The 12,607-nt window shown below is 35.1% G+C and overlaps 1 protein-coding gene, 1 long non-coding RNA gene and 1 pseudogene across 3 annotated transcripts in view; 2 read left to right on the top strand and 1 right to left on the bottom strand.

Moving 5' to 3' along the window:
- Positions 1–7,113, top strand: part of LOC143543483 (uncharacterized) — a 195,438-nt gene extending 188,325 nt beyond the window's left edge. Inside the window, exon 2 of the long non-coding RNA XR_013137082.1 lies at positions 6,933–7,113. This is a non-coding gene — a long non-coding RNA (uncharacterized LOC143543483). The remainder of the gene's footprint in view (positions 1–6,932) is intronic.
- On the top strand, positions 729–1,862 carry LOC143543482 (putative clathrin assembly protein At1g25240 pseudogene; annotated as a pseudogene).
- On the bottom strand, positions 2,357–3,953 carry LOC143543496 (protein BASIC PENTACYSTEINE3-like). Of its 2 annotated transcripts, XM_077035808.1 has the most exons (3): positions 3,776–3,953; positions 2,970–3,346; positions 2,357–2,927 (listed from the first exon to the last, which is right to left on the bottom strand). In XM_077035808.1, the coding sequence occupies exons 1-3, from the start codon at positions 3,888–3,890 to the stop codon at positions 2,511–2,513; spliced, it is 909 nt and encodes a 302-aa protein (XP_076891923.1). In that variant the 5' UTR covers positions 3,891–3,953; the 3' UTR covers positions 2,357–2,510. The 2 variants fall into 2 exon arrangements, with proteins under 2 accessions (XP_076891923.1, XP_076891922.1); XM_077035807.1 differs by having other exon boundaries at positions 2,357–3,346.
- Positions 7,114–12,607: the final 5,494 nt, after the last annotated feature.

Here is a 12,607-nt window from a genome sequence, read left to right as displayed (position 1 = left end):
GTAAACTGAGTTACATATGACAACCCAAAACCTGATTCTTTCCATATCAAGTCGTTAGTTGCCACCCCTAGCATCCAATAACTAGTCATGGGTGCATTCTCGTCAACCAAGTTGTTATATTTAGAACCTTATTATGGGTACTTAGATATTAGGTGATGTAGAATTATGGAGTGTATGCTACGGTTCTTTGAAAAAACTCGTATGTAAAAACTAAACTAAAAGTACTCAAATCCAATAAGAGATAAGAGGTAATAAATAAGTAAATGGTTACGCCACGTGATAAAATTCTATGAGCCCAAGATTATTTTACATGCTTCTCTTATTTCACACCTTTATATTTATAATAATAAAACATAATGTATTATCTCAAACTAAATATGCTAACTTGTTCGAAATATTTGACTTCAAATATATAAATTTGTTGGTTAGTATGTAATTTGAATCATATCTTATCTTAATAATATGTTTTATAATTCTAAATCTTCATTACTAATGTTAAATATTTTGTCCAACTAATAAGAAAGATGTCTAAAAAGAGCCTGAGTGCCAATTAAGGAAATTAATATAAGTATATATAAACTTTGCATCAGAAAATACAAATGGAGTAAAATTTTTACAAAAACTATTTAAGCGCAGAATCACAGAAAAATTAGGCAAGAAAATCATTCGATATATAAGACAAAAGAGCCTAAATTGAGGGAACTAATTCAAGACAAATAAAACGGTAATCGAAGGGGGAGCGTCGGGAAGCGAATAAACGACTAAAAGGAATGGGTATGTTGGCAAGGGCTTCCGGTGTGTTAAAAGACGCAAGCAGTCTTTTCCTAGTGAATCTGACTCCTTGTTCAACGTATCAGAATCCCGATATTGCGGCTGCTGTTATAAAAGCCACCAGCCACAATAACTCCCACATTGATTACCAAAGTGCTCAACGCATATTTGCATGGATTCGTGTTTCAGGTCACAATGTTCGTCCAGTCATGTCAGCCCTTACCACAAGGATGGAAAGGACCCACAACTGGACGGTTGCATTAAAAGGTCTAATGCTTTTGCATGGGATCCTTAGTTGCAAAGTACCCGCGGTCCAAAAGATTGGCCATTTACCATTTGATCTCTCGAGTTTCAAAGACCGAACCCCTAATTTGCCTCATCATGAGGCATTCATTCGAGCTTATTACAAATATCTCGATAAGAAAGCGTCTTTTATGTTCCGACACACACAAGAACAGAAAGTTGGGAGTCTCCGAAACGGGACAAAACCGAAGGCGAAGCGCTCGATGACAAAAGACCTTGTTTGGTTTGAAAGCCTTCAAGAGTTGTTAGATATGTTGCTTGATATCAAACCACAAAGAGAGAAGATGATGAATGTGTTGGTTCTTGGAGCAATGGATTGCATTGTTATCGAGATATTCGATATTTATACTCGGATTTGCAACGGGATTGCTGCGGTCATTGTGAGAATATACTCGATCGGGAAACCGAAAGCCCGAATGGCTTTCTTGATTCTACAAAAAGCAGCCGTTCAAGCCAACAATCTATCGCGGTACATCAGTTTTTGCACAGATTTCGGGGTCCCTAAAGCGTCCGAATGCCCCAAAATCGTGCACATCAATGAACACGATATTCGTGCACTCGAGCAGGTAATAAATAGGGATTCAAGTCAACAAAGCCCGATTCCTTCCGACTAGGCGTCACCTAATATGCTTCGGGTATGACCGAAATGTTTAATCTTGATATTCACCTCGAACCGAAATGTTTGATCTTGATATTCAACACAAATTAATATGTTTGATCTTGATATTCAACACGAACCGGTTGCTAAATCTTTGTTCTTATGTTATGCAATACTGAAAAGATCGATATTTGGCCCATTGATTTTATATATCGATTAACCCAGCCCCATTTCACATGTACCCGATTAAACCAAAAACCAATACCCAAAAACTGTTATTAGGATTAACTAATTAAGGGGGCAACATTTCTAGGCGATTTCTGGCGAATATGGCGCAAACACCCCCCTTTCCGATGAATTATGGGGCGCTAAAGGGGGGGGGGGGGAGGTATTTATCGCCTGCGTGTTTGTATATATATTAATATTATATATGTTTGTGAGTGTGACATATATATGTATGTATATGTAGAGCCACAACACCATTACAACCCAAAAACAAAAATATACTCTTTGCTGACTGGGCGCCACATGACGCAAAACGCCCATTTTGTAGCCCCTCCACTACATATAGCCAGAATAACCCGAAACCCGATTAACCCAAACTATACCGGTTCAACCTTCGGTCTTTTATCACGAATTCATGAATCATGAATTCGTGAATTCATGATATAGCAAACGGAGCTCAAGATTAATATCAAGAATGTCATCTGGAAAACTAAAAATCTTTTGAAAGAAAAAAAAATACAGAGTTCATCATAACCTACAGTTAACTCGTTACATCGACCCGACACCAGACCGAACACGGTAACTTTCATTAACTTAAAACAGTTAAATAAATCTACCTGATGGTAACAAACTTATTGGTACCATGTTTAGCCCAATAACTTCTCAAATCAATAGCATTAGCAAAATTATACCCTTCAGAAGCTAGTTTCTCCAAAACCTTCTTGAAAGCTCCCTGACTCATCTTCCGGCCCGCAATCCTCGCTCCACGACGCTTAGTGCTCATCGGGAGCGGGTACATTGATATGGTCGTAGTGCAGCACGCCGACTGCCACCCACCTAATCCCCACCGGTAACACTGTTGAGGCGCTCCCGTACACGTGCAAACCGGTATCAGGATTCCCGATATGTCCATATCGATCCCGTTAATCACCACTTCGACTCCCCGTTTGATCGTTTTCACTCGCTCTTTCGGCCCCGTCGGACCCTTTTTCGGTTTCTTCGATCTCGACGGTTTAGCTGCACCAGTAGCCTCTGCAGGGGTGGTAACGCCAACGGGCCCTCTTTTTTTCACGGACCCGCTACCTCCAACGTCTTTATTAACGACTACATTATCGTCTACGTTCATATTAATAACAGGGTCCTTACACAAATCGAGTGGCGGGACCATGTGTATCGGGTGTGAAACATGAAGGAGTCGTTCACGTTGTATCCATCCATCGGTCATGTAGTTCATGGGCACGGGCGGGTCGGAAACGACCCGCGTGTGCGGGTGGTGGTAAGTCGATACATTCGGGTTAACCATTAACGGGTTATCGCGGTTCGGAATAAACGGTTTCTGGTCTCGATGGTCCACTATCGGCGACATCAGTTGCAGACCGAGATGTTCTTTAAACGACGGTTCGTAATACCCCCAATTTCGAATATTCAACCCATCATCATCCATTGAATCTTAACAGTAAACACCCATAAACAATAAACCAACATAACATAATAAAAATTAAAAATTTACTATCTTTATACCAATTTCCCCCAAATTGATTACACAGAAACAATCTTTTTATACCTAATTTCATCATGGCTGCAGAATCAAAACCTAACAGCTTGAAACAAAAAAAGCCCTAATTTTGCAATCAAGATTCAATTTTTAGGGTTTTCTAAGCTAGATCTAAGCTGAAACTAACAAATACAAACATACTGATTATGTATAATCAAAATTAGAAACAACCCACAAGTAATTTCATGTAAATAAGAGGTAAAGTTTGAATCTTGATACAAGAAACAGATAATAAGGTGTACAAATATAATCTTTATGGAGGTGAGAGAGACAAGAGTTTGTATGTATATATGCAGAGAGAGAGAGAGAGAGAGAGAGATTACCTGTGGGTAAACAAGTCTTTTTAGGGTTTAGATCTGGAGAGAGGAGAGAGAAAGAGAAGGTTGAAATTGGAGTGAGTTTGTATGTATAAAAAATATATATATCTACATTCAACATAAAAGGAAAAAATATGTCTGTGTTGCTTCAACTTGCAGCAAGGTGTTTATCAGAGTATATATTTTGGGGGGCATTTTCGTCTTAGTTATAAGTGGAAAAATAAATAACCTTTTTAGAAAAAAAAAGTTTTTGTTATAAATATATATTATTGTTATGGTTATCAACACCTAAAATAGATTATCTTCTTCTACAAGTATTCATCTACTGTATATAATTTATTGCATCTCATTGTAATATACACATGATTAATGAAATCTTCATCTTTCTCCTATCTCTCTTTCTCATATTCATCAGCTATTAGGCTTGTTTCAATGATTAAAATAATTATTTTAATATTATTCATGCTAAGTTATTTGGTGCTTTCCGTGTGCTAGCTTTAATATTGATTTTATGATATATATTTGTTTACATAAGTTTTAATAACATGATCATCCAAATTCCAAAGGATTATATTTGAAAATTCATATAAACATCTCAAAATCTTAAAAAAAAAACGTGATTTATACTATTCCGGTTTCACATATTTTACAAATCAATCAATTGTGTAATACTTAAAATATGTACTTTTATTGGAAAAGGGTTATTAAAACTCAATTAACTTGATAACTAACGATGAGTTGTGCTTCAAGTAGCTTAAAATATGTACTTTTATTTGTGATATGGACTTCGAAAGTTCCGACATGTGGCGTGCCGCCGATCAACTCTATTTATTTAGATGAGTGGTATGATTAGTTTATAATTTATTCTTGTTAAAACATATGATTTATATTAGGTAAATACATTATTATATAAATTTGGAGGTACACATCTTGAATTACGGTTATGAAATTTGCACATGATGATTTTGATATTCATTGCCAATTTTTCTTGATTTGGATGGAGTTGATATTTTTGTTTTATTTATAAGTTAAAACTCTTAATATGTTTAAACATATTTAATATGATTAACAAGGAACATGAAAAGAGATTTCCATATACTATAATTATCTAAAGAATTTGTTTATTTAATCTTCCTTCATTATTGTTATTTTAAGGTTTAAGTTTTATATTTACTGATGTTCACAAATTGAGTGACATATATGGAGAAAAATGGAAGAGCATATGCATTTTAAGAAAACTTAAAAACTCTAAATCTTTCATTAAGTTGCTACCAAGATCTTAAGGTATGTATTATGCGCTTATTCTTATATTACAAATCAACTTGTGATTTATTCTTAGCAAATATGCTCTAAAATTCAAGCTGATTAGGGTACATATTCACTGTTTTAAAATCAAAATTTAATTCAACATGAAAAATGTTAAACGCTATTTAATTCGATTACCAAAATGTTATTTTGTTTCTAATAATACAAAAGCAAGAACCTTTAAACAACAAAGCATCAATAAAAGTAGATATTATTTTGTTAATAAGGTTGTTAAAAGATAGATATATATTTTATATATATTTGCTTGTATTTGATGAAAAAAGAAAATGTCTTTATGAAATAAAGTTCTTAAAATAACTTGATTAATACAATGGCATGTTTATAAAAGCATCATGAATTATACAGGCTAACTTTATGAAATATATCTTTTATATGTCATGGATTATTTAAAGAGTATAAATAATCTTAGATATGACACCTGAAGTGTCATAAGTCCTAAATCTCATAATTGAAGGTTATATAATATTATCATGATAAATCTTACATGACTCATTTATGTATTACTTCTCAATATTTGTTATATGGAGAGAAAATTAGTTATGAGGAAAAACTGGACAAGACCATTTTTCATTTGTAAAACCTCATATATATTCACGAAGTAGAATATATCATTAAAGTGTATGAAATGTGTTAAGTGATTTAATGTTTATGACCGAGAAAGTTATGAATAAACCATGGAAACGGTTTGGTTTCATACCATTCCTGAAGTGAATTTGACAACGTATTGATCATTGCAATCATGAACATAATGATTATTGTTGTGTATAGATTCATATTTGAATACTTTACAATTATTGAATATGTTGAACATAAATGGAACTCCTGAAGAGTTTCCTAAGGTTGGTGTATACTTGAAAGGTTACTTGGTACATATTAGTGATGAAATTTTTGTGTATCAATAAACAAGCACATAGAAGAGAATGAACATGATGAGTACAATATCTCAATAAACAAATAAATTGTACAAAATGGATTTTTGATATGTGACACAAAATTATGTGTTAATGAGTAAGTTTATGCAGCAAAAATCCTGGAAACGTGAATGTGTATAAGTTGACAAGAAGTCCATGATGGATTGGTGAATGCATGGAGTTATGTTTATTACGTATGAACTAAATTATTCAGATTGAGCTTGACACAAATTAAGAGATATTTTGATAAAGAGGGAGATAAGTTGGATATAATTAACCATACTTTTATCAAAATTTCACTTTTAAAAGTTCATTATAATCACAGTTTATAGTGATAATGTATACATCACCGAGAAAAACTTATGAGCTTTTAAAGAGAAAATTCTTTTGAAAGACTTTGACACGGTGATTATTGCTCGACTTATAGTTCAAGTATATGTGTAATTATATGTTTATAAATCCTTCAAAGTGCATATAGAAAATGTGGAGGCATTTTACCATGGACAAATTTAATCCTTTTAACACATTAAAGGATGTTTAACAATGACTATATATCATTTCCTATATGAATATGAAATATTATTGGTTCGGAAATACCGTAATTAAATGCATATGTGAATTATGTCGTACTGTTAGGTATATATTATTATTATTATCATTATTTTTTTATATTTATCAACATGTGTCCTGCTAGGAGACATCAGAATGGGTTAAAACATATATTTCAGGTATGAAAGGTATGTGTTTATAATTCACTAACCCATCAAAACAAGTTTGGTTAGTCTTGTTGATGCAGAGAAACACAACAGGATCATAGTGTTTACCAGATGAAGTAATAGAAGTTTTCATGTGAAGATCATGCAATATTATTCAACTTAAAGATTCAAATGTCAAGGGACGAAGACACAAATGATTGACTCCAAAAGTTTTGGGTAACTTTCACATAAGATCGATATTTACAATTTTAACGGATATATAAATCAGGGGGAGACAATACGCGCTGCACTCTTTTTCCCTTAGCTATGGTTTTGTCCCACTGGGTTTTCCTAGCAAGGTTTTTAACGAGGCAGCATCTCCAAGATTATTAAGTTGATAACCAAGGGGGAGTGTTATAAATATATATTATTATGGTTATCAACACCTAAAATAGATTATCTTCTTCTACAAGTATTCATCTCCTATATATAATCTATTGCATCTCATTGTAATATACACATGATTAATGAAATCTTCATCTTTCTCCTATCTCTCTTTCTCGTATTCATTGGCTATTAGACTTGTTTCACAACAGTTTTATGTTTTTTTTTCCTTTTATAATTTTTGAGTTTTAAAAGTATGTAATATTTATAGTGTTCTCTCTTTTGTTTAGTAATCAACTCCTGTTAATTTGGTTGGTTTTTTAAACAATGTGTATACAAGGAATTGTCAAAGGCTACATGTCACTTTACTATAAACTAGCGTGTGCAAACTAGGCTGTTCACGAGCCGAGCCGAGCGAAGGCTTGCTCGTTGCTTGACTCGTTTACAACCGAACCCAACCGAACGGATGAAATCCGAGTCGAGCGAAAACCAAAACGAGCTAAAATCGAATCGAGCATTTTTCGATCGAACATTGAGCGATTTCGAGCATTGATTTCTTTTTCACTTTAAAATTTTCAATAATAAACAAATTTGAAGGATATAAATAATATATTTTATAAATAAATTAGTTGTTTTAGACAAACCTGTAGCCGAGTCGAGCGAAGGCTTGCTCGTTGCTTGACTCGTTTACAACCGAACCCAACTGAACGGATGAAATCCAAGTCGAGCGAAAACCAAAACGAGCTAAAATCGAATCGAGCATTTTTCGATCGAACATTGAGCGATTTCGAGCATTGATTTCTTTTTCACTTTAAAATTTTCAATAATAAACAAATTTGAAGGATATAAATAATATATTTTATAAATAAATTAGTTGTTTTAGACAAACATGTAATAAATTGTAAATTTTTATTTAAAATAAGTTTTAAGTGAGATATAATAGTCCTGTAAACAGACTTCTAGTATTCTAAAACTTAAAGCGAACAAATAAACTATACAATTGACGAAATATGAAAAGTTTAAAGGGGCAAAAATAATTGTAAGCTTATATTTATATGTTTTGTCTATATATTTATATATTTATTCATATATAATTATATATAAAATAAATTAAAAATATTCGAGCCGAACCGAACCGAGCAGAGGTTTGCTCGTTGATTAGCTCGTTTACAAACCAAACCGAACAGAGGGGCTCGTTTTCAATCGAGCGAAAAAACGAGCGAGCATTTTTCGAGCAATTTCGGAGCGAGCGGTGAGCGAGTTCGAGCGACGAGTGGTTTGGACGGCCCTAGTGCAAACATGTGAGGCCCATGAGACCCGACTCAGACGCATTTAGTGGTTTTATTAAGACCCAGTACCTGATCATATTGTAAATGACTGGTTTTGATCAGTTCGGGTCTTGTAGGTATCATGGGGTCTTACCAGGTTAATGTACAGAGAAAATGGTCATCCTTGAGAGACCCGAACTGGACCGGTTGAATGATATTCTCAAGACCCAGGAACCGTCCCTGTTGTAATTAATCGTATCTCACATGGTCAGGTCTCACTGGTCTCGTGTGCCTTATCCGGTTTATGCTCATTCCTACAATAAAACCCGTGTTTATATGGTTGTTTACAAAAAATTATCTATTTGCGAATAATCCCCAAGTCTATATGGTCGTTTACGAAGAATCAATATACATGTAAATTGTAAAGCAACTAAGTTGATAGGGGTAGAGAGTGAGCCAACTCTAACGATATATGCATGATTGTGCACCTTTTAGAAATCATATAGAAATGTGAGTAGTTATATTCCTACGTGTTAAAATCCTAACAAAAGATATATTTACTAATTTCTTGAGTTTAAAATCAACTTTAAGACTCAATACGAGTGAGACAACCCTGATGATATACTTTTCGTTTTGTTACCTTAAAGAAAATCGATAGATACTAGGTGTACGTTCATGCCTTATTAATTATATGTTTAAACAAAACTTATCGTTCGTATAGTTATACTTACATAGTTATAGTTACGGTTATAGTTAATCAAATTATTATCGAGTACATTTTCGTTTTCATTTTATGACGAGATTCATGTGGATTGGAAGAATTATTAAATGGATAAAATGCTGACGACAAAATTGTTGAAATATTATTATTGGGCTAATGTTTTGCTTAATGGGTTGGTCCAACATGGGCCTAAATCAATCCGTATTCTAACTTATTTTATCAGACTACAAGCCCACAAGTTCTTCAATGCACTTTCACGATGCTCAATTATTAAAGTTGTGCGCATCTTATTGTGGCAAGCGTTTAATGGGATTGATTTGTAGCGACCATAAAATTTTCAATGCATGCAACAAAATATAAAATAACGAATGTATCTATTCTTATAATCTTATACAAGCTCGAGGTTGACTTGTTTAACTTAAAAGAGCTCGAGCTTGAATTCAATTGGTTTCAAGCTCTATTTTTAAACACATCTTACAAGTGTAAAGAAAAATATGTATAGACCTCGTTAAGTATATCATACTTCAATATGATATATAAATAAGTCAACTAATTTGATCCACACTCTGAATTGTATAAATATTTCACTAATTTCATGACATAAAAGCAAGGTTTCAGAAGTTGCTACACGGTGTCAAATCAGTCGACTGAGGAATTATGAGTACTTGGCCTAATTCATTAGGGAGTACTTGCCGAATACTCGACCTAGACGGGAATTATTTAGGAATTACTCATCAAGTACTTAGTATTAACACCACAAACGATTTCCCTCAAATCAAACAAGATATTTGAATATTGAAATCAATGTTTTATTTTTGACCATATATTAACTAGTTATCACTTTACCTTATTTATTGTAATCAAATCCCGTAATGTTAGCCTAGTGATTTGCTTGTATACTGTATATATCTTCATATCAATTCAATGAGAAAACCAATTCGGTTGAATACATTTATATGGTATCAGCCAGGAAACCCATCTCCTTCAAAATATAGCAGCCGCCTTACCGAACCCTACCTTCTGCCGCCCCTGTTAACCATCTTCTCCGGCGATTCATTTTTTTCCGGCAGCTATGACAACCACCGGTGCTGTTACATCTTCAACCATCGGAACCATACCTCTCAACACCTCATCCTCTCTCACAATTGTCACCCTGCCTCCCTCTCTAAAACTCACCGAAACCAATTATTTAAGTTGGAAACCACAAATTGAAGCCTTCCTCTATGGCCCTGACTTCTTCAAATACATTGATGGTACACTTCCGGCGCCAAAACCCTCCGTTGACAAAGACGGAAATTCAATTCCCCATGCCGACTATAACGCTTGGTTCCGTCAAGATCGTCTTCTTTTCGGAGCATTAGTTGGTAGCCTTTCTCCCTCTCTTGTATCATTGATCACAAATGCCAAATCTTCACTTGAGGCATGAAAAATACTTTCCGACACCTAGGCCTCTGCCTCTCGTGGTCATATCAAACAGCTTCAATACCGCTTAAAACAATCCACCAAAGGTTCAAAGCAAACCATATCAGACTTCATGCAATCGGTCAAAGCCATAGCCGATGAACTCGCCATCCTTGGCAAACAACCAGACTCGGAAGACGTTACTGATGTTGTCTTAAACGGGTTGGATCCCTCTTCCTACAAATCCGTAATCGATGCGGTTCATGGCCGTGATACACCTATCTCGTTCCATAAACTTCACGAAAAACTCATCAACAAGGAGTTATTGCTAGCCTAACAACATCCAACTAATCCTACTCTCCACCAACCTACAACCGCCTTTGCTGCAAACACTCGTCACACACATAAACCTTGGCCAACCCGCAACTCTTCACATAACCCGGGCATACTACCTACACCTTCAAAATATTTGGCCACTCCCCAAACAACCCCTCAAAACCGCCATTTTTTAGGAAAATGCCAATTTTGCTTTGCCAAAGGTCACTCTCTTACCTCGTGTTTTGCTTTCAAGAAGCAGTACCCTCACATTGGGTTACCCTCTTTGCCCAAAGGAACACAAAACAATTCACCACAAGCCAATACGATGCAAGTTCCAAATGCAAACACTAATGACATCCGCCCATGGCTATTCGACAGTGGTGCGTCTCATCACATTACCAATGATCTGAATTCACTATCACTTCATGCTCCATATGACGGTACCCAAGAACTCATTATTGGTGATGGTTCGTCCCTTACTATTACTCATGTTGGCTCTTTAACACTTCATTTTGACACAGTCTCTTTAATCTTACATAATGTTTTATGTGTCCCGTCTATCTCTCGTAATATTATTTCTATATCGCGTTTATGTCTTGATAACAATATACTAATACAATTTTTCTCTCTTAATTTTGTTATCAAGGACTGCAACTCCCAACTCCCCCTTTTTCGGGGAACAACTGAACACGGGATTTATGAGCTTCGACCAAAATCACCGCCTCGTGCCTTTTATGTTCAGCAAAATAAACCTTCCTTGTGGCATCATCGTCTTGGACACCCGAATGCCCAAGTGTTACAACATCTATATTCCGTTGTTTCGTCTATTTCTACTTTCAATAAATCTATAATTGTTGTTGCATTAACAAAAGCCGCAAGCTTCCATTTCATGTTTCATCAATTACTTCCAATGCACCACTTCAACTTTTATTTTCAGACGTATGGTCATCACCGGTTATTTCTTATGATGGTTATAAATACTACATAATTTTTGTTGATCACTTTACCAAATATACATGGATTTACCCTCTTAAAAAGAAATCCGATTCACTTAATACTTTTATTACTTTTCAAAATCTTATCGAAAATTATTTCCAATGTAAAAACCAAACAACTCTAATGGAGGTGAATATATTAAACTTGCATCTCACCTTGCTTCATGTGGCATTTCCCATCTCACATCCCCACCCCATACACCCGAACACAATGGTTACGCCGAACGTCGACATCGTCACATCGTCGAAACCGGCCTAACTCTTCTCTCTCATGCCAAAATGCCACTCAAATATTGGCCTTTTGCCTTCACCACTGCCGCTTATCTAATTAATCGTTTGCCTACGTTCACTCTCCAAAAATATTCTCCATATCTTCGCCTATTTAATAAGCTACCAAACTACGAAAAACTACGGAGTTTTGGTTGTTTATCATATCCTTGGTTACGACCATATTCTTCCCACAAACTTGAAGCCAAGTCTAAACCATGTATTTCGATGGATATTCATCTACTCAAAGCGCGTATCATCTTCTCGATCCTCAAACAAAAAAAGTTTACACATCCCGTCATGCAATCTTTATAGAAGATCAATTCCCCCATGAAATTCTATCCAAGTCATCAACCCCTCCACCTCCAAATCCCGATACTTGGTTACCATTAACAATAAGCATACAACCTAATAACACTCCGGTCTCCTCATCTCACACAACACCCACCACTCCCATTATTGAGCCAATCACAACATCCTCACCATGCACCTCGTCTTCTGCCTCCAACCCACCTACATCAACAAGCTCAAACATATCTAAATCCAATTCAC

Source organism: Bidens hawaiensis, unplaced genomic scaffold (assembly GCF_021521415.1).
Source record: "Bidens hawaiensis isolate Kalapana, Puna unplaced genomic scaffold, B.hawaiensis_p1.1 tig00013123_1, whole genome shotgun sequence".
Lineage (NCBI taxonomy): Eukaryota > Viridiplantae > Streptophyta > Magnoliopsida > Asterales > Asteraceae > Bidens > Bidens hawaiensis.
Note: the sequence above shows the minus strand (reverse complement) of the source record. Positions and strands in the feature narration are given on the sequence as shown.